The 23048-nt window shown below is 42.3% G+C and overlaps 2 protein-coding genes across 3 annotated transcripts; both read left to right on the top strand.

The window, feature by feature from the left end:
- The first annotated feature begins 563 nt into the window (after positions 1–563).
- Positions 564–6948, top strand: LOC121542860 (zinc finger MYM-type protein 1). 2 transcript variants are annotated; one of them, XM_041852432.2, is made up of 3 exons: positions 564–814; positions 3585–6250; positions 6407–6948. In XM_041852432.2, exons 2-3 carry the CDS (start codon positions 3671–3673, stop codon positions 6407–6409), a joined length of 2583 nt encoding a protein of 860 aa, XP_041708366.2. In that variant the 5' UTR covers positions 564–814; positions 3585–3670; the 3' UTR covers positions 6410–6948. The 2 variants fall into 2 exon arrangements, with proteins under 2 accessions (XP_041708366.2, XP_041708365.2); XM_041852431.2 differs by having other exon boundaries at positions 564–1042.
- Positions 6949–9916: 2968 nt separating this feature from the next.
- Positions 9917–13337, top strand: LOC121586174 (gastrula zinc finger protein XlCGF57.1; the record flags this gene model as incomplete). The annotated part of the gene is given in 3 exon segments (XM_045218204.1): positions 9917–9957; positions 10317–10842; positions 11217–13337. Coding segments are annotated over 2 exon segments (1896 nt in total). The 3' UTR covers positions 12641–13337.
- Positions 13338–23048: the final 9711 nt, after the last annotated feature.

Raw genomic sequence — 23048 nt, 5'->3', positions numbered from 1 at the left:
ACATTTCAGTCTCCCAGTATTCTATTGGCAAGACATCATTGGCCTGCACTGGCTGGTTTTGATATTACTGCATGTCGTAAGTTTCATATTACAATACGCAAGCTATTGAAGAGGATTGATTCAAGAATTTAGGCTATTTGTCTCTGAAATCCCAGACCTAGGGCAACATTGTTATTGTGGGAGTCAACCTGTCTGCCTAGGGAGAATCAGGACAGTAAATAAAAGGGTATGCCCTATCCTCTTTACAACTGTTGCTTTAGCCATACAATAACTATATTCTTGCTAATACAATGACCACAATTCGTCCTTGATTAACAAGATGCACAACATCAGAGGGTTTATGTTTGACCCACACGAACAGGATCAAAGATGTGACTAAAACAGGAAGCAACTTTGCCGCGATCAAAGATTATCTGTGATATTGACAAGATAGCCAAATGACCGCTCTAACAATGGAAATACATGTCCTCAATGATTTGAAGCCAGGCGAGATCAGATGGGACCATTCTAGCCAATGAGAGGGCAGATATGCGTGTGAACAACAGGCACAACTAACTTGCTTTTCTCCTAGTTGCCGCAATGCCACGTGCATCCACTTATATCAGTACATTTGTAACAACCTAAACATTACGAAACTTCTATTTGATCAAAAAAGCCTAACGTAATTCGACACTCTCTCATAGACCTCCATACAACAACAAAACATTAATCTCACGTGGACAGATTTTAACGAGAGTAAAACCTCTCGCATCGCCTCTTCCTCTCTAAGGAAACGCATAATTCTTCCGGTGTAGCGAACATTTATTTTCTATTGGTGAGTATTTGTACGAGAAACAAACTTTTCCTCTCATGGTTAATATCTTTACAATCAGTATTTGGTGGGTGATATCTAGTCGTCAAAAGTAGTACAGTAGCGTACATGATCTACTATCTAGCTAATTTTGCTAGCTAACGTTAGCTACTCAGGTGAAGAGAGTCCATTTCTGACCCAGAAAGGTATGCAACCTAGAGATTCACACGGTTATCAAAACGTCACGCCAAGGTAAGCCTACATGAAACAAAACCCTTATTTAAGTGTTTAAATGAATGGTAGAAAAACAATTGGAATCATTTCCTTGTTTGACTGCTAGGTTTTATGGGTATTATGACTTGTACTGTGATGATAATGTTGTGCAATTAAGGTATGTCTAAGTAAACACACTTCTACAGGGTTTTGGCTAAGGCAGAATTGTGTTTTTTCCACCAGCCTAGTATTTTGTTGGCTTTACTCTGTAGTATCTATCTTGCTAGCTCTTGACCATGACTCTCAGTTCAGTTCCATTCCATTACACCTGAGCCATATATATACATACAGTGCCTTCAGAAAGTATTCATACCCCTTGATTTATTCCACATTTATTGTGTTACAGCATGAATTCAAAATACCAAAGTGAAAACATGTTTTTAGAAATGTTTGTAAATTTATTGAAAATTAACTTCAGAAATATCTCATTTACATAAGTATTCACACCCCTGAGTCAATAATTTGTAGAAGCAACTTTGGTGGTGATTACAGCTGTTTTTGGGTAAGTCTCTAAGAGCTTTGCATACCTGGATTGTATAATATGTGCCCATTATTCTTAAATACAATTTCAAGCTCTGTCAAGTTGATTGTTTATCATTGCTAGACAGCCATTTTCAAGTCTTGCCATAGATTTTCAAAACTAGGCCACTCAGGAACATTCAATGTCGTCTTGGTAAGCAACTCCAGTGTAGATTTGGCCTTGTGTTTTAGGTTATTGTCCCGCTGAAAGATACATTTGTCTCCTAATGTCTGTTGGGAAGCAGTCTGAACCAGGTTCTCCTCTAGGATTTTGCCTGTGCTTATAGCTGTATTCTGTTTATTTTTATCCTAAAAAAACTCCCTAGTCCTTGCCGATGACAAGCATACCCATAACATGATGCAGCTACCACCATGCTTGAAAATATAAAGCTTGGTACTCAGTGATGTGTTGTGTTGGATTTGCCCCAAACATATAACGCTTTCTATTCAGGACAAAAAGTATATTTCTTTGTCACATTTTTTGCAGTATTACTTTAGTGCCTTGTTGCAAACAGGATGCATGTTTTGGTATATTTTATTCTGTACAGGCTTCCTTCTTTTCACTCTGTCATTTAGGTTAGTATTGTGGAGTAACTATAATGTTGTTGATCCATCCTCAGTTTTCCCATATCACAACCATTAAACTCTGTAGCTGTTTTAAAATCACCTTTGGCCTCATGGTGAAATCCCTGAGCAGCTTCCTTCCGCTCCGGCAACTGAGTTAGGAAGGACGCCTGTATCTTTGTAGTGACTGGGTGTATTGATACACCATCCAAAGCCTAATTAATAACTTCACCATGCTCAAAGGGATATTCAGCATCTGCTTTTTTTATTTGTCCACATCTACCAATTGGTGCCCTTCTTTGCGAGGCATTGGAAAACCTTGCTGGTCTTTGTGGTTGAATCTGTGCTTGAAATTCATTACTAGATTGAGGGACCTTACAGATAACTGTGTGTGTGGGGTACATACATGGAGTAGTTATTCAAAAATCATGTTAACTACTATTATTGAACACGGAATGAGTCCATGCAACTTATTATTTGATTTGTTAAGCACATTTCTACTCCTAAACTTATTAAGGCTTGCAATAACAAAGGGGTTGAATACTTATTAATAATTTAAAAAAATCTACTAAATTAATTCCACTTTGACATTATTGGGTATTGTGTGTAGATCAGTGACACAAAATCTTAATTTAATACATTTCAAATTTAGGCTGTAACACAACAAAATGTGGAAAAGGTAAAGGGGTGTGAATACTTTCTGAATGCTCCGCATTACACATAAGAAGAGTCATTGGACTAAGGTGTCTTCTGTAGGGGGTAGTTTTGTGAAGAACTGTGACGCTCGGCCTGAACATCACTTATGGTATGGTTTTGGAAGCATAAGGACCTTATCTTTCATATCGGCGAGAAATAATTTCCCCCCAAAAAAAGGTTAAATTGATACACACCTTTTTATAGGGTTAGGGTTCCCCTCACTGCCATATTTCCATGTTACAGCGCTTGTTTACAGAAGACAGTCGACTACCTGTGCTAATTAGCTTACAGTAAGTGTGTATTTTGCATTTGTGAAATTATTTTGATGTGATATGAAAGTAAAGGTATTTATGTTTCTAGAACCGTACAGCAATTGAGAATCAATTCACATTTAGATGGAGTATTTGGCTGTTTTGGCTTCCAGAGCCAATTAGCACTTTAAATAACATGTAAGGTCCTTGGACTAAGGAGTAACGTTAGGCACCTTTAGTCCAATATTGGGCTACTGTCTTGCTAGCTATGCAACTTAGCTAGCTCGCTTGCTAGCTATTTACTCACCCATCGATTAGCTATGTAAAAATGCATGTTGTAACCAAATGCTCTCCTTTGCATGTTTTAACCAGCCTGTACCAGCCTATTTGTTTTACTTTGTGGTGTTGGATGGGATGATTGTCATAATGATTCCTGACCTGGTGTCTCTGCAAGATTGCTGTTCATTCAAATCTAGTCTTTTTTTTCACAGAATGCAAATGAAGAGGAAGGTGTAGACATTAACCAATCGACAAGATTAAGATCAAACCTGGGAAAAAGCAACGCAATAAAACCAAGATGACTAGAAGTCATCGAGACCCCATCAAAACAGATTGTGAAACACAGTCAGATGATGTTGACTCCAATAGAGAAGATTCAGACATTAGCCAAGCCCCCTCTCTCAGCAGTAATGGGCTTACTTTCAACATCATCCAAATCAAAGAGGAGGCAACAGACTTTGAAGTGCATGAAACAAGTGAGGAACATAACGGAATCAGATCAAATTATCACTTAGATTCTAGAGCACTCCACCAGGATTCTGGAACCATCAAAACCAAGACTGAAACAGGTTCTGTTTACATTAGCCAAGGAACGGCAGAATTTAAGACTGAGCATGATTCTGGAATCAGAGTGGTTAAGACAGAAACTCTAGTTTATGCCCCATCACACAGCTGCCCCCACTGCAGCTGCATGTTCCACACACCACAGCAGCTACTTGTCCACACCTGCCAGGTCGCGAATTCTGACAACATTGTGGATTTTTTGTTGAAGACCCCGTTTCATTCTTTGGAGTCCACAGAAAGGGTGCGAATTAAAACCGAGGGTCGACCTCTGCCTGAAATCAAGTACATAAGGAAGGATGACAAAGTAAGGAGGGCGTTCAATACCAACTGGTATAAAAAGTATCAATGGCTAACCGGGAGTCTTTCATCAAGCCGCTTGTATTGCTGGCCTTGTCTGCTCTTTGGAACGTTTGAGCCTTGGGCTAAAGGGGGGTTCAGTGACCTGAAGAACATTGACCGTTCAGCTAAACGGCATGACGAAAGCCGCGAGCATCTCAACTCCTACGCGAAACTCAAGCTTTTGGGACAACCGAGTCATCGTGCCAATCATTCACTCAATGAAGGCCTGCGTATTCAAGCTGCGCAACACAACGAGAAGGTCAGAAGAAACAGGGATGTTCTCAAACGCCTCATTGACAGCATTGCATACTTAGGCATGCAAGAGTTGGCTTTTAGGGGGCACGATGAGACAGAAAGTTCCGCTAACAAAGGCAACTACAGGGAATTGGCAGAGGTAATCGCACGGTATGATGCTTTACTCGCTCAGCATATGGAATCTTCAACTGTGTTCACTGGAATGTCAAGAACAATTCAGAACGACTTGATAACTGCTATCGCATCATCAATTAAAAGTGAGATTAAAAGCGAGGTTGACGCTGCTCCATTTTTCTCATGGCAAATGGATGAAACCACAGACCACTCGCAATTGTCTGTCATTGTCAGGTATGTGGATGATCGGGGGTGTGTACAGGAGCGTTTCTTGGGATACTTTGACGTGTCAGCTGGGCGAGATGCACAGTCTGTGTTTGATCTAGTGAATTCGGAGATGTCAGAGTTTAACTTTGTGGAGAAACTAGTCGCTCAAACATATGATGGCGCGGCTGTAATGGCTTCTGATTTAAATGGTCTGCAAGCAAAAGTAAGAGCTGTAGCTCCGAGCGCCACCTTTGTGCATTGCTATGCACATCCCCTCAACTCCATATTAAGCCAGAGCGTGAAGTCTATGCCCAAGACCAAGATTTTCTTTGCCACACTGGGTGGCTTCTCAACTTTTTTTTGTAAGTCCACCAATCGAGAGATGCTTCTAGAAAAGGCCGCTTGTGCAAGTTTGCCAAAAAACGCACCAACGTATTGGAATTTCACATCCAGAGTCGTTAACACCGTGGCAAAGAACTTTGAGCATCTGTTGGACACGTTCACAAGTATCACAGAGCATCCTAACATGGATGATGAGACGATATTTGATGCAAATGGGTTCAAGACACAGCTGGAAGATTTTCATTTTATTTTTTTGCTTCTCACTTTTGAATATATATTTGCTTACACAGATGTGGTTTTTGACAGTGTGCAACAGAATGCCATGGATGTAGAATTTTGTAAGAGGAGGATTGAGAACCTTCTACTCAAGATAGAGGAGCACAAATCTGAAGAATCATTTAGTGCTTTATGTCAGAAGGCTTTGAACATGACAGATGATCCAGAGTTGATGCACAGAAGGAAGCGGAGGCAGGGCACTCAGGATGTAATGCAGACTTACAAATCACTGTACGATTCAATCCATGACAACATCAAGACGCAAATAGCACAGAGGTTCCAAAGCCTGGACAGCAGGAGATACATGGAGTTGTTAGATGATGAGAAATTTGAGTCATTCCGGAGAGAATTCCCTACAAATGCAATGGAAAGCCTGTCCCAGAGCTATGGGTGTTTTTTCAACATGGAAAAACTGAAAAATGAGCTGCAAGTGTTCTACTGTGGTGAGGAGCTTCAAGGGAACAGTCGAAAACTGTGTGACAGAATCTTGCATTTCAAGGGGTGTGGATTGAATGAAGTGATGCCTGAGCTGTACCGGCTCATGTGCCTAGTTGCAACTATAGGGGCAACGTCAGCGGGCGTGGAGAGCAGATTCTCTCGTCTGAAGAGGCTGAAAAGCTACACTAGGAACACCATGGGACAAGAGCGACTCAGAAACCTGGCAATCCTATCCATAGAAAGGAGAATTCTTAAATCACTGCAGAAGAATCCTCACTGGTATGAGAGGGTCATTGACCAGTTTGCCAACCAGACTATGAGAAGAATGGACTTTATATTCAAGGTAACATATATGAATTCTAACATTTTTAAAAATATTTATAACATGTTAAAATTGTGCTATTTTTAAAATTGCATCTATATGTGTAATAGATTGTATATTTATATAAATAGTATTTTTTAGGCCTGACTGTGTTTTGAATTGATTTTTTTCCAACAGTGATTGAGACTGGATGGTGGAAACTCCCAGAACTACTGAGAGGGAGTATAAGGTCCCATGATGTCTTAAAAGCAGCGTGTAGCTCCTGTTTGTAGGCATGTGCACATGTCCACAACCTCTCATTCTTCCTCTGGAAACCTCAACCCTTCTCATCCACTGCAGTCAGCGTTGACTAAAGCTAACCGTGTCATCGAAAGTTGTCCGTTTGTTTGACATCTGCTGCTGCTGCAAATGAACAGTACAACTTAGACTATTTTGGTGAATGCCAGTTTTCCTTTCCCAGTTTATATGTCTTTTGGAGCCTGCACCCAAAGACTTGTTTGAACTGTTGAGTTGAGCATGCCAATTCTTGATTTAGTGTTGTATTTTGTAGTTATTATGGATCTCTTCCTGGGGTCCAGCAAAATTAAGGCAGTTATAAAAAAATTGTAGTTGATTAACAAGGGAAAAGTGATGCACAGATGATGGTTTTATATGCCCGATTTACTGCCTGGTCATGACAAAAGTGACAATGATTACAGTTGATAAAGTATGTGAAAGAAGACACGTTTGTTGTTTGTGTAATTTCACATTAGACATGACATTAAAATGAATAATACAGTAATCACTTCAACAGCTGTAGAACATCCTGTCATAGCTGATTTGTGTCAATCCATACACCATCAATGGCCTGCACTGGTTTTGATATTGCACCATGTCTCACTTGCTAATAATCATACACATTCATTCTATTGAAGATGATTGGGCCAAGCATGTAGGCTATGTTGTCATTCCCACATCTTGACAGTGATGGTCTCTATACCAAGTAGGGTAGGGTTTCTATGCTCTATGCTATTTTCTCCATTCTAGCCATTCCAATGAGCCCGTCCTCCCATAGCTCCTCCCACCAGCCTCCGCTGTAGTTTAGATATTGGCTACAATAACCATCATCTTGCTAATCCAATGGACACATTTAATCTTTGACAACAATATTACAGTAAGTACTGCTTTGATATAGCTATAAAATGAGAAGGGCGCAACTGCTACAAAACTGATACCAAGGATACACTGCATGGCCAAAATTAGTGGATTCGGCTATTTCAGTCACACCCGTTGCTGACAGGTGTATAAAAAATCGAGCACACAGCCATGCAATCTCCATAAATAAACATTGGCAGTAGAATGGCCCGTACTGAAGAGCTCAGTGACTTTCAACGTGGCACCGTCATAGGATGCCACCTTTCCAACAAGTCAGTTCGTCAAATTTCTGCCCTGCTAGAGCTGCCCCGGTCAACTGTAACTGCTGTTATTGTGAAGTGGAAACGTCTAGGAACAACAACGGCTCGGCCGCAAATGGTAGGCCACACAAGCTCACAGAACGGGACCGCCGAGTGCTGAAGAGTGTAGTGCGTAAAAATCGTCTGTCCTCGGTTGCAACACTCACTACCGAGTTCCAAACTGCCTCTGGAAGCAACGTCAGCACAATAACTGTTTGTCAGGGAGCTTCATGAAATGGGTTTCAATGGCCGAGCAGCCGAACACAAGCCTAAGATCACTAATGCCAAGCGTCAGCTGGAGTGGGGTAAAGCTTGCCGCCATTGGACTCTGGAAATGCGTTCTCTGGAGTGATGAATCACACTTCACCATCTGGCAGTCTGACGGATGAATCTGGGTTTGGCTGATGCCAGAAGAACGCTACCTGCCCGAATGCATAGTGTCAATTGTAAAGTTTGGTGGAGGAGGAATAATGGTCTGGGGCTGTTTTTCCTGGTTCGAGCTAGGCCCCTTAGTTCCAGTGAAGGGAAAGCTTAATGCTACAGCATACAATTACATTTACATTTTAGTCATTTAGCGGACGCTCTTATCCAGAGCGACTTACAGTTAGTGAATACATATTTTTTTTATACTGGCCCCCCGTGGGAACCGCCATGATCTATCAACTGAGCTACATCCCTGCCGGCCATTCCCTCCCCTACCCTGGACGACGCTGGGCCAATTGTGCGCCGCCCATGAGTCTCCCGGTCGCGGCCGGCGGCGACAGAGCCTGGATTCGAACCAGGATCTCTAGTGGCACAGTTAGCACTGCGATGCAGTGCCTTAGACCACTGCGCCACTCAGGAGTACAATGACATTCTAGACGATTCTGTGCTTCTAACTTTGTGGCACCAGTTTGGGGAAGGCCCTTTCCTGTTTCAGCATGACAATGCCCCCGTGCACAAAGCGAGGTCCAAACAGAAATTATTTGTTGAGATTGGTGTGGAAGAACTTGACTTGCCTGCACAGAGCCCTGACCTCAACCCCATCGAACACCTTTAGGATGAATTGGAACGCAGACTGCGAGCCAGTCCTAATCGCCCAACACCAGTGCCCGACCTCACTAATGCTCTTGTGGCTGAATGGAAGCAAGTCCCCGCAGCAATGTTCCAACATCTAGTGGAATGCCTTCCCAGAAGAGTGGAGGCTGTTATAGCAGCAAAGGGGGAACCATTTATTTTCATATTTCCATTAGGGAACACCTACTCTGTGAAGTGTGTGTGTGTAATAACTCAATTCACCTTTGCAAAGGGTAAAGTCTACAAAATGCAGTCCACTCTGTTACATATTCTAGTTTTGGAAACAGAAAACTGTATGGAGATTAAATGTTTCATCGATTAGAACATTTGCAGAATGTCGGCCAAAATCCATCTCGTTCCATCTTCTCCTACTGCTGGCCACTGGGCTTCCTCTCTTCACCATATTTGGTAGTGAGTGGAAACGTCAAACAGATGCTTCACATTTATACATCCGGTAAAATATCTGGCTCATTGTTCTATCTGTGATTATAGTGTCTGTGACAGCATGGGCAGCGGCATTGAGGCAATCTCCATTTTGAAGTAGTCAATTTTCTTCTTCACAATTGGCTGATCCCTCCTGATGGCCTGGTTGGACATGACTCCCAACAGGGTCTCCAGGAGGGATCCGCCAATGAGGTTCTAAGTCCCACCCAGTTGGCTACATTAAAATGGTGGAATCCCTCCATCGTGCTGCCCATGCTAATACGACCTTTTGGCCACTAGAGGCCTCTATCATTCTCTATGGCTGATACTTTTTTTTAGCAAGAATGAATATTTCTTTAAGAATCGGTCAACAGTCGCTAAATCTTTGCACAGGATCCAGGGACATTTGCCTGATTGGTCAGGTTTCATTACATAAACAATACCGGAAATGCAGCGTCTTTCTGGTCAAAGATGGTGGATAAATTAAGATGTCCCACTCAGGCCGTTGATCATTGAAATAAAATGGACAGTTCCGGTCTGCTTACCGTTGTGGCTCTCCAATGCAGCAGGGTCTGGTCTGCTTAGTTCATTGACTGTATATGAACCAGAAAAATTAGGGAGTGGGATGTCTCGCTTCCTCTTCCGTCTCTGTTTCCGGTGACAACAATCTGAAATAAGGTAGCTAGCTAAGCGAAGCTATTTTAAAAACTTTGCTAGCTTGCTTTTTTAAAATATATTTTTCATCCGTGAGCATTTATACGAGAAACACAACTTTTCCTCTCGTGGTTGTCTTCATAATCAAGATAGCTACATTTGGTGGGTGACAATCATACAAAGTAGCAAGGTAACGTTAGCTAACAGACACGTTTAGCTATCTTGCTACGACTATGCAAGCTTATATACCAACGACGACGTAAATATCTAGCTAGGTTGATTGTAACCAAAAGCGTTACTCTGCATGCTATCAGGATGTCCATTTGACCGTGGTAATGATGGTAATGAACGGCTAAGAAGTAGTAGGCTATTGAGAGTGTTACTAAACCAGACTTCAGCATAGACTGTTGGCTAATGCAGAATTGGTGTTTCTTACTTTTTACATGTTGGATGTGTTATTATGATCCCTGATAGCTCTCTGTAAGGGTCATGTTCAATCAAACCTGGTCTTTTCTCCACAGAATGTAAAGGAATGGGAAGGTGTTGACTTAACCAGAGACACTCTAGTCAACAAGATGAAGAACAAATCTGTGAAAAAGCAACACAACAAAACCAAAAGGGCTAAACACCATCGAGACCCCATCAAAACAGAGTGTGAAACACAGTCAGATGATGTTAACTGCAAAAGAGAAGAACCAGACATTAGCCAAGCTCCCTCTCACAACACTAAAGGGGTTACTTCCAACTCCATCCAAATCAAAGAGGAACCAACAGACTTTGAAGTGCAGAGTCATCGCTTCGATTCTAGAGCACTCCACAAGGATTCTGGAACCGTCATAACCAAGACTGAAACCGATTCCGTTTACATTAGCCAAGGAACAGTAGAGATAAAAACAGAGTATGATTCTGATTCTGAAATACATAAGGTGGTGGTTAAGAGAGAAACTCAAGTGTGTTTCATGAAGGAGGAGAATGTGGGTGAAGAAAATCCAGATGAGGACACAGATGAGGACACCGAAGACAGAAGGGATACAGACCGCAACAGAGGTATGCATACATACCCACCCTTAAAATCAGTGTCATCTTAAAAGTTTGCATGAATATTTGATATTGACAGACTAGGCTAAATGGCTATTTGATATTGACTTTGAATTGAAGATTCATCATGAGTATATAGGACTACTCTCGTTTACTATTGCAATTATGTTGTATTCGTCACATACACAGTTTACAGCAGGTATAAAAGGTGCTGTGAAATGCTTACGTGCTAGCTCCCTCAACTATGCAGTACATCAGTCAATAGCAATAATAACAATAAAAGGAGTCAAGTCAATAACAACTCCTCTTATTATAACCATCTGTTATTCTCCCTTTTTCTTTTTCTACCCCTTCTTCCACCACTCTCTTTCCCTCTACCTCAGTCTCTTCTCCTCAGTTCTTTCCTTGCCCATACTGCACCATCTCCTTCACCGACCATTCCTTCCTGGAGAAGCACATCAAGTGGAACCACCAGAAGGAGTATCTGGCCATGTTGAGAAACAGTTTTTCAAAGAGCAGTGGAACAGAGACGGTACCAACACACAGCTGCCTCCACTGTAGCCTCATGTTCCAAACCCCACGGCTGCTTAGCATCCACACTCGCCAGATCCACCCTTCAGCCATTCCCCGGAAACCTGTCCGTCCCCACAGGGTTTCGAGGAAACTCTACACCTGTCCACAGTGTGCCCGCAGATTCAGGTACCTGGGCAGTCTGCAAAACCATTGCGAGCTTTCACACAAAATGGCTGTTGTTAGCACCAATGGACACCTCAGTTGTGCTGATTGTGGGAAGAGCTTCAAGAATTGTTGGGGACAGGGACCTCACCAGTGTCACGAACCAGAGGGCACTGAACCTCAGGACATTAAGCCTGTGGTCTGTCTGGAAGTCGGCTTCCATTGCTCAGAGTGTGGCAAGATCCTCTGTAGTCCTCAGAGCCTGAACATTCACATGCGAATTCACACCGGAGAGAAGCCTTATGCCTGCAAAGAGTGTGGCAAAAGATTTGCAGAGAGCGGCAGTTTACGCAAACACCTGCTGATACACTCGGGGGTGAAGGCGTTCAAATGCCAGGAATGTGGGAAGGATTTTGCCCGTATGAAGGGTCTCAGGAGTCACATGACAACTCACTCTGGCAAAAAGCAGTACTCCTGCTCCCAATGTGACCGGCAGTTTGGATACAAGTCTAGTCTGACCATTCACCTACGCTCTCACACAGGGGAGAAACCCTTTCACTGCACAGTGTGCGGTAAAGACTTCTCTATCAAGAGAAACCTGAGGCTTCACCTAAAGATCCACAACAATGAGAAAGGCCACCAGTGTGGGGAGTGCGGCCTGAAGGTCATAGACATTGGAGCGTTGAAGACACACATGCGCTCACACACCGGCGAGAGGCCTTACCACTGCACAGTGTGCAGCAAGCAGTTCATTCGACTGGAACACCTGAAGAACCACCAACGCACTCACACAGGTGAGAGACCATACGTCTGTTCGGAGTGCAGCAAGAGCTTTGCTCAGTCTGGAGATCTCACAAAACACATACGCACCCACACTGGAGAGAAGCCGTATGAATGTTCTGTCTGCCACGGATGCTATACCTCTTCAGGGGATCTGGGCAAACACATGAGGATCCACAATGGCTCACGGCCCTTTCCCTGCAAGCAGTGTGACAAGAGCTTCCGCTTGGTCGGCCACCTTAAAACTCACATGAGGACCCACACTGGGGAGAGACCATACTCCTGCCCCCGCTGCCTCCGGACCTTCGCTCGCACCCACCACCTCTCCGTTCACCTGGCTCAGTGTCGCTGATTGATGATAACGATTCGCGTTTATGTAGCACCTTTCTAAAAACGCAGTGCTTTACGCTTTATGGGGGTAACTCACTCTTTCCACTACTCCCAATGTGTAGCACTGACCTGGGGGGGCAGCCATATTGCACCAGAACACTGAGGTGGGGGGAAGGCATTTGGCTGACCATTACAGCGGACAAACAAGATGATGTAGGAAGCGTCAATTCAAAGGTCTAAGAGCTCCAGACATTGACACTCCAGCTAGATTTTGGGCAGAGTTTTTAGTTTGCATGCAGTTTCAAATTTGTTTTCTGGACATTACAGGGATAGTTCACTGCAAAATATGAATTAATATCATTTCCCACTTACCATGGCTGTAGGTGTAGATGATTCACCAATTCATCAAAACGTCCAAAGTGGATTATAGCTCAATAAAGTGACTTAAATGTAATGTAGACATCTATCATGTTAAGTACTATTTTGAGTGAATTATCTCTTTGATGTTTTGTACTGTATCTAAAATCATGACACTATTTTACTGAATGTATGATGGCAACAATTTTTTTCTTATGAAGGTGAGCAGATTGGGTCTCTGCAGTACATACAACATGAAACCAATACTCTTTATACAGCCTATGTACTGTATCTACAGTGAGGGAAAAAAAGTATTTGATCCCCTGCTGATTTTGTACGTTTGCCCACTGACAAAGAAATGATCAGTCTATAATTTTGATGGTAGGTTTATTTGAACAGTGAGAGACAGAATAACAACAAAAAAATCCTAAAAAAACACATGTCAAAAATGTTATAAATTAATTTGCATTTTAATGAGGGAAATAAGTATTTGACCCCCTCTCAATCAGAAAGATTTCTGGCTACCAGGTGTCTTTTATACAGGTAATGAGCTGAGATTAGGAGCACACTCTTAAAGGGAGTGCTCCTAATCTCAGTTTATTACCTGTATAAAAGACACCTGTTCACAGAAGCAATCAATCAATCAGATTCCAAACTCTCCACCATGGCCAAGACCAAAGAGCTCTCCAAGGATGTCAAGGACAAGATTGTAGACCTACACAAGGCTGGAATGGGCTACAAGACCATCACCAAGCAGCTTGGTGAGAAAGTGACAATAGTTGGTGCAATTATTCGCAAATGGAAGAAACACAAAATAACTGTCAATCTCCCTTGGCCTGGGGCTCCGTGCAAGATCTCACCTCGTGGAGTTGCAATGATCATGAGAACGGTGAGGAATCAGCCCAGAACTACACAGGAGGATCTTGTCAATGATCTCAAGGCAGCTGGGACCATAGTCACCAAGAAAACAATTGGTAACACACTACGCCGTGAAGGACTGAAATCCTGCAGCGCCCGCAAGGTCCCCCTGCTCAAGAAAGCACATATACAGGCCCGTCTGAAGTTTGCCAATGAACATCTGAATGATTCAGAGGAGAACTGGGTGAAAGTGTTGTGGTCAGATGAGATCAAAATCGAGATCTTTGGCATCAACTCAACTCGCCGTGTTTGGAGTAGGATGAATGCTGCCTATGACCCCAAGAACACCATCCCCACCGTCAAACATGGTGGTGGAAACATTATGCTTTGGGGGTGTTTTTCTGCTAAGGGGACAGGACAACTTCACCGCATCAAAGGGATGATGGACGGGGCCATGTACCGTCAAATCTTGGGTGAGAACCTCCTTCCCTCAGCCAGGGCATTGAAAATGGGTAGTGGATGGGTATTCCAGCATGACAATGACCCAAAACACACGCCAAGGCAACAAAGGAGTGGCTCAAGAAGAAGCACATTAAGGTCCTGGAGTGGCCTAGCCAGTCTCCAGACCTTAATCCCATAGAAAATCTGTGGAGGGAGCTGAAGGTTTGAGTTGCCAAACGTCAGGCTCGAAACCTTAATGACTTGGAGAAGATCTGCAAAGAGGAGTGGGACAAAATCCCTCCTGAGATGTGTGCAAACCTGATGGCCAACTACAAGAAACGTCTGACCTCTGTGATTGCCAACAAGGGTTTTGCCACCAAGTACTAAGTCATGTTTTGCAGAGGGGTCAAATACTTATTTCCCTCATTAAAATGCAAATCAATTGCTAACATTTTTTACATGCGTTTTTCTGTATTTTTTTGTTGTTATTCTGTCTCTCACTGTTCAAATAAAACTACCATTAAAATTATAGACTGATCATTTCTTTGTCAGTGGGAAAACGTACAAAATCAGCAGGGGATCAAATACTTTTTTCCCTCACCATATAAGCTACTTTAACTGATAGTGTTATCTTGGTGTGTGTGATAACTGATTAATTACAACATTGTATATATTCTAAATGATTAGGCAACTGTTATTATAAGAATGTGTCAATGACTTGATATCTACTAAGTCATTACATTGTCTAATAAATATAAACAACAATGTTAAGGCTGTTTAAGCAAACCTTGCACAATGTAATAAATTATTTCAAACAATTGTATGTTGATATATTATTTTATTAGGTAGATGTTTTCTGTTTTGAAGCTTACAATTTCTGTACAATTTAGGCCTAATAGATGCTAGGAATTAATATAGCATGTACAGTGCCTTCAGAAAGTATTCATACACCTTGACTTATTCCACATTTTGTGTTACAGCCTGAATTAAAAATGGATTAAATGTATTTTTTTCTCACCCATCCACACACAATACCCCATAGCGAAAACATGTTTTTAGAACTTTTAGCAAATTAGTTGAAAATGAAATGCAGAAATATCTCATTTACTTAAGTATTCACACCACTGAGTCAATACTTTGTAGAAGCACCTTTGGCAGCGATTACAACTGTGATTCTTTCTGGTTAAGTCTCTAAGAGCTTTCGACACCTGGATTGTGCAACATTTGCCCCAGCTCTGTCAAATTGGTTGTTGATCATTGCTAGACAACCATAGATTCAAGTAAATTTAAGTGAAAACTGTAACGCGGCCACTCAGGAACATTCACTGTCTTCTTGGTAAGCAACTCCGGTGAAGATTTGGCCTTGTGTTTTAGGTTATTGTCCTACTGAAAGGTGAATTAATCTCCCAGTGTCTGGTGGAAAGCAGACTGAACCAGGCATTCCTCTAGGGTTTTGCCTGTGCTTAGCTCCATTCCCTTTCTTTTTTATCCTGAAAAACTCCCCAGTCCTTAACGATTACAAGCATACCCATAACATGATGCGGCCACCACTATGTTTGAAAATATGGAGCGTGGTGCTCAGGAATGTGTTGTATTGGATTTGCCCCAAACATAATGCTTTGTATTCAAGACAAAAAGTTAATTGCTTTGCCACATTTTTTACAGTATTACTTTATTGCCTTGTTGCAAACAGGATGCATGTTTTGGATTATTTTTATTCTGTACAGGCTTCCTTCTTTTCACTCTGTCAATAAGGTTAGTACTGTGGAGTAACTACAATGTTGTTGATCCATCCTCCATTTCTCCTATCACAGCCATTAAACTCTGTAACTGTTTTAAAGTCACCATTGGCCTCATGGTGAAATCCCTGAGCAGTTTCCTTCCTCTCCGGCAACTGAGTTAGGAAAGATGCCTGTATCTTTGTAGTGACTGGGTGTATTGATACGCCATCCAAATTGTAATTAATAACTTCACCATGCTCAAAGGGGTATTCAATGTCTGCTTTTTTTACCAATTGGTACCCTTTGTTGCGAGGCATTGGAAAACCTCCCTGGTCTTTGTGGTTGAATCTGTGTTTGAAATTCACTGCTCGACTGAGGGACCTTACAGATCATGTTAAACACTATTATTGCACACAGAGTGAGTCCATGCAACTTATTATGTGACTTGTTAAGCACATTTTTACTCCTGAACTTATTTAGACTTGCCATAACAAAAGGGTTGAATACTTATTGACTCAAGACATTTCAGCTTTTCATTTTGTATTAATTTGTAAATATTATTCTAAAAACATAATTCCACTTTGACATTATGTGTAGGCCAGTGCCACACAATCTCAATTTAATCAATTTTAAACTGAGGCTGTAACACAACAAAATGTGGGAATAAGTCAAGGGGTGTGAATACTTTCTGAAGGCACTGTATGTGTGTTTATTTATATTTCAGCAAAACACAAGATGAATCAAATCCCCAAATCACCAATGAGTCAACTCATTGCCAGTGACTGATATCAGAGATCTGTATATAATGACGAGATGCTCATGTCTCCGCCCGGAGTAGTTTCCCAAAGGCGGGAAGGTAGACGACATGCTTAAGCCCATAGAAACGCATTGGGCTTATTTTGGACAGATTTTGGTGAGAGTGAACCCTCTCGCTTCACCTCTTCCTCTCTGCTGATATACATTGAGTATACCAAACATAAGGAACACCTTCCTAATATTGAATTGCACCCCCTTTTGCCCTCAGAACAGCCTCAATTCGTCGGGGCATGGACTCTACAAGGTGTCGAAAGTGTTCCACATGGATGCTGGCCCATGTTGACTCCAATGCTTCCCACGGTTGTGTCAGGGATGCTGGCCCATGTTGACTCCAATGCTTCCCACTGTTGTGTCAAGTTGGCTGGATGTCCTTTGGGTGGTGGACCATTCTTGATGCATACAGGAAACTGTTGAGCGGGAAAATCCCAGCAGCGTTGCAGTACTTGACAAAAACCGGTGCACCTGGCACCTACTACCATTCCCACCTTTCAAAGGCGCTAAGCTATTTGCTGCTGTGCATTCTTGAAATCACTTGTATCGTTTGAACTTGTGTTAAATCCACTCCTCAGGTCATTGAGGACCACAGACACTTTTGTCCCTGATAGTATCCTATAGTAAGCAAGCCAGTCATCAGCTGTGAACCTTACTCACACATTCATTTTCAGCCTGGATATGCATCACTTGGACAAGGGCCCCAAACAAGCTTGTCTGGGTCAATTCAAAGGGAATTGCTCTATTATTTTTATGACCGCGATTATGAGGACGTAGCTGTAACTACCACTCGGGCACAGATAACAAAGATGTATTTAGAGCTAAATAATATTGAGTGTACCTTTGTTTAAAGCTGGAATCAATACTTTTTAAACCGTGTCCATTTTTCATTTAGCCGCGTCATGTCTGTGCAGAGGAGGGGCCGGGAGATAAATGGGCTGGATCTTCTAATTCCCCTGTTGCAGTTATCATAATTGTTGAACAACCACGGTTTTTAAAGATCGGGCGTTAGGGGAGGCAGGCCACACAAAGAAAGTTAATAGATTTAGAAAATTGAGATGGATTGTGCAGCAGACATATTTGGAATGTTCCATTGGTTTGGCAGGAAGATGGACAAATATGATCAGGGGTTGTGGTGTGGGGGGGAATAAAACAGAGTACACATACACACACACATACATACACATACACATACACATACACATACACATACACATACACACACACACACACACACACACACACACACACACAGGGCAGCAGCAGAGAAAGCATCCTGCCTCACAGATAAAGGTGTTAGTGTGTAGATATGTTGAGTGAGTGAGTGTCTCTGTTATGGTTAGTACTGTAATGGCCGGATGTGTCATAGTTTGAAGCCCAGAACTGCCTTAATGCAGATGAGTTCACCCGTGAATTGTCACTGAAGGGTCCTAATTGACAAGCAGTTCCTTTCTCGGGGCAGCAGGGGGAAACCGCTAGCTGTTGATGGATGCTTCAACCAGGGAATACAGGAGGAAATCTCTCCATCTCTGAGTTAGGGGCAGGCAGGAAGAAGAGCTTGAGCGCCGTTAGATGGCACAAGCTAGAGACGGCAGTAAACAGACTTAGCACATTGTTTCAGATAAGCACAGAATGTCAGAATCAGAAGGTCTCTAGTCAGAAGTTCTCTATTCCATTTCATCATGTATTCTTTTATCTATAGTGTTGAGCAGTGTTACATGCCACCAGTGGAATACACCCCTTTTATTTATCACTGTGTTTTTTTCCATCTAAAAAGGCTTTTAGAACCTGTAGAGAGAGACAACACAGCCAATGCTTTTTGTTTCCTATTTTGGAACCAGTCATTGTATCCAATGACAAACATCTCTCTCCTACATCCTATGTCCTATTTTCTGTAATATTCACATAATTATGGCATGATGCATCTCTTCCCTCCCTTCAATAATGTATTTTTTTCTCTATGGCTCTTATTTTCCATCCATTATCTTTCCCCAGCCTCAGATGCACTGTATTTATGGTGCTCTAGTATACTCTATGAATGTCTGACTCGGCAATGACATTATATTTCATCAGTACAATATAGATGGTACTATGGCTGATACTACTGCAAATCATCAACAAATCGAAACATGAAACCAAACATTTATTTAGCCTTCGACATCCCAAAGACAAACGGCAAAAGCATTTTCAATCTGTCCCCCTGACAGACAGTTGGTAGTCTTTTAGGTTGCAGTCTGAAAATTGAATTACCCCATATTGGATCCTATAAAAGTCCAGTTGGGGGGATTTTCTTTCTGTGATGTAATTTGAGCTATCCAATTTTCCTCGTATTTACTGTCTATATTTTTGTCAATTTGGCAGAGGAACACATTGTACGCGTTGGTGCTTCGGTGTCACCGGTGTCGTCGTGGTACGGTGGTTTTGGCTCTCGTCGGCCCTGGAGGTCAGTGTGTGGGAAGAGAGGGTGGCTCTATGGGGGCTTTGGGGCCCCTCTCGGCCCGTCCCTTTGGGCTCCACCAGGCCCGCATCCACTCCTCTCATTCATGAAGGGGTCAAAATACGGGTCAAAACATCTCGTTAGACTCTGGAGAGACGCTGGTGTGTAGGCGTAGATGAAACTGGGTATTTTGGGGGGGCTTTGGTATAGGCTGCAGCTGGTAACAGTTCTCTCGCCTCATTCTCTCACAACTCCAAAGATGCCTAAAACCATTGGTTTACACAAAGAAGAAGGAAAAAAACAACTCAATTGTTTGGTAAGAGTGCTATGAGGAGGCTGGTGAACACTGTGGGTATATAAGTGGGGTCGGTGTTGTTCAGAAATAGATAAATAAGAACAGTTTATCCCCCATTAGCGTCACCACCTCCTAGACCAGCCTACTTAAAGTATGGGTCGCGACCCAAAGTGGGCCACGGATATGTTAATGGGGGATCACGACATGTCAGAGTAAAAAAAATTATATATAGCCTATATATTTGTTTATTTATTAGGAACTCCCTTTGGGCTCTCAATTTATGATTGAGAGTTAGAATAGTAGAATACACAAGGTGCAATTTCGAAATTTGATTGTGCCTCAGCAGTTTTCTTCTTGTTATGTCAGTCACTGACAGTCACTCAATTAGCCATGTCAGCGAACAATTCTTAGATTGGTAAATTAATCTAGACAGCTATCTAAACTTGAGGTAATCAAGGCTGAATACCAACCGGGCATGCAGGGCACACTGACCTACTATGCTGACCCACTATGCTGTTTACATTATGCATCTACGTCATATCGCTGAGTCTACCTTTAAAACTGCAAAGATTTCACTCTATCCCATGGCAAAATGAGTAGAATTGCAGAAAATTGTTATAAAATTGCAACAAAATCACTTGCTTAGGTGGCATGTTTTCATGAGCTTGGGCCCATGGAAAACACTGAATTTCTCAAATCGGGAAAATTCCCAGAACATTAGCTAAGATTCCCATTAAGTTCTAGTTACGGTTTTATCTAACGTTAGGATGATAACCAAATGTTTTTTTTAATTTTTTTTTATTTTTTTTTATAAATTCTGGGAACCTTTAAAGAACATATTAAATGTGTTCTGGGAACATTCCTGTAACATCAGGTGAATGTTTTTTGCACCCTAAAAGAAACATTGTAGAATCAACCACACAACTGGACAGTTTTTGTGTTTTGGGAACATATTTTGTGATGTCCCCACAATGTTCTCACCAGACTGTTTCTATAGACCTAATGAAACATTCTGGGAACCTTTAAAGAACAAATGTAATGTGTTCTAGGAATATTCTTGCAACATCAGGCAAATGTTTTATACAAACATTCTATAATCATCAGCAGGACTGGACAGTTTTTGTGTTATGAGAACATTTGGAACGACCTAACAAATGTTCTGGGAACTTTCACAGAAACAGTTTTGGTTTGCTGGGCAGACTGAAAAAGTTTAACAACCCCTGTCCTAGACAGTTGCTGTCAACTATTTGTTTTACAACCTCTGACATAGATATGGCCTGTGTTTTGAAGAGCTGACCTAGAAAAACTCAGGCCCTTAGTTATAGCCTATATGGTTCCAGAGGTTTTCCTAGTCAGGACATGTAGTGTATGTGGTGAGAACTTCCAGGGCTATCGCTAACAGGAACTGCTAACCACTTTCTCTTTGCTTGACTATGGGCTTGTCCAGCTGTATCATCCAGCTAGCATCTGTTGCGGCGGCTGCTGTTGTGGCTCTCTGACCGTGGCATCCCTCCTCCTCCATCCCGATGTAACCTTTTGCTCCCTCTGTCTGTTTAGGGAGGGATAGAGATGTGGAGGGCGAGAGAGACTGACAGTGTGCGCTCCCCTGCTCAGTAAATATGAACTGCACCCAGCAGACAGACTCATTCATCACAGGGGAAAGAGGGAGGGAGGGAGGGAGAGAGAGAGGGGGGAGAGGGAGGGAGGGAAAGGGAGAGAGGGAGGAGGGGGAGAGAGAGGGGCAGAATGGAGGGTAGATTAAAGTAGCGAGGAGGAGAGGAAAGGAGCGAGCGAAGGAACGGCAACAGAGATGTGACCACAGTATAGCCAAAGGAGAAGGGGAGAAAGAGGGAGAGGGGCAATTGGAGGAGGCAGATGGGGAGAGGACGAGAGAAAAGAAAGGAGGATGGAACAAGTGGGAGAGGAGGATAACAGAATGGAGAGGTGGGGAGAGGCTTAGATGATTGAGGGATAAATAGAGGATAGTGGATATATTTGGGGAAGCATGGGAAACAGGAAGACTGATGAAATGTAGAGGGACAGAGAATGGACTTGTTTGTATTGTTTGAGCTCTTCCAAGTGTGATTCCTGACAATGTGTAGATCCTGATGTTATTCTAACCCTGAAGACAGACAGGCTTTGGATCTCAATTTTAGAGACTTGTTGAACCTCAGACCTTGACCTTCAATCGCCTAATTTCTTAAAGGGAAATATCTTGTACGGGATTTCCACGCCAACCAATAAATACATATATTTACTGCGTTATGGTTATTTTCCCTCTATGCTTTTTACACTATTAACCCTAGTTTGGATGCCATTAGCATTATGTTGAGGCCTTTCCTACTGAATTAACTCAAACTAGCACACTAAACATTACCAAGGCAACTAGACTATTTACACACCATTTGACCTGTACTTCATTATATCTTCACTTTAAAATTCCCCTCTTCTCCACTGACCCTCCATCTCCTCCATTTAAAGCACCCTCCCGTTTCTCTCTCACCCCAAACATCCCCCTCGCTGCCTTTCCCTCCATCTCTCCTTCCTCCACAAAGAAAGACAGGAGAGAGGGAAGATGACGTGTGGCAGATGCCATATTTCGACTTTCTGTCAGTGAGATTAATATTGACACGGTGTGTTTCTTACCAGAGGGTTGTTGACTGTGTGTGTTGTGTTTTGATTTTATTATTCTGTACTCAGGCAGTTTTTCTTAAAGATCATACAATAACAGATGTGGGGTCTGAAATAGAGACACAGATATCGTGGGATGGGTTGAGTGCACTGGTCATATCACTAGTAGAGACATCGGTCATCAGTCCTCCTATCTAGACATGTCTTACCCCCTCAGGGTTGGCTATGCAGAGGCCTTATCAACTGTGACCCTCCAACTTCAAGGATAACAATAGCATCAGGAGTAAACCTTGTAAAATAGGCTATCTGAGTGGTAGTCAACATACATAATTAAAATGTGGTGACATATAATTAATTGACCCCAACCTGTAGATTATTGCAAGTTGAATTACAGGAGTCCATGTATGTCTATGTGTATGTCTATGTGTATGTCTATGTGTATGTCTATGTCTATGTGTATGTCTATGCCTGTATTCATATTTCTAAAGAACTTCCCCTCTGGACACAAGAGAGGGATTTAGGCTAATCATACATTTCAGTGTGAACAGTTGAGAAGGAGGAAGAATCAAATCAATATCTAAATGTTGACTGCTGAGGAGAATAAATGAAGCAATGTGACATAAAGGGAAAGGTTGAGAGACATGAGAGAGAAAGAGGACGGGAAGGAAACAAGGAGAAACAAAGATAAACTTTTACGAATAAACAAATAAAAGGCGAAACTGGGAAGAGATAGTGCTAGAGACTCAAGAGGCCGACGGGGGAAACAGTTGTCGCTGGAGACTTGTATTGACTTTTTCCCCTCATCAATCGCACGTGACTGGAGCCCGCGTTGGGGCTAACAGATAAATTCACAGAGAGAGACCAAGAGAGAGGGGAGAGAGAA

This window comes from Coregonus clupeaformis, unplaced genomic scaffold (genome assembly GCF_020615455.1).
Source record: "Coregonus clupeaformis isolate EN_2021a unplaced genomic scaffold, ASM2061545v1 scaf1438, whole genome shotgun sequence".
In the NCBI taxonomy this organism is placed as follows: domain Eukaryota; kingdom Metazoa; phylum Chordata; class Actinopteri; order Salmoniformes; family Salmonidae; genus Coregonus; species Coregonus clupeaformis.
The sequence above is the reverse complement of the archived record's forward strand: the minus strand, read 5'-3'. Positions and strand labels throughout refer to the sequence as shown.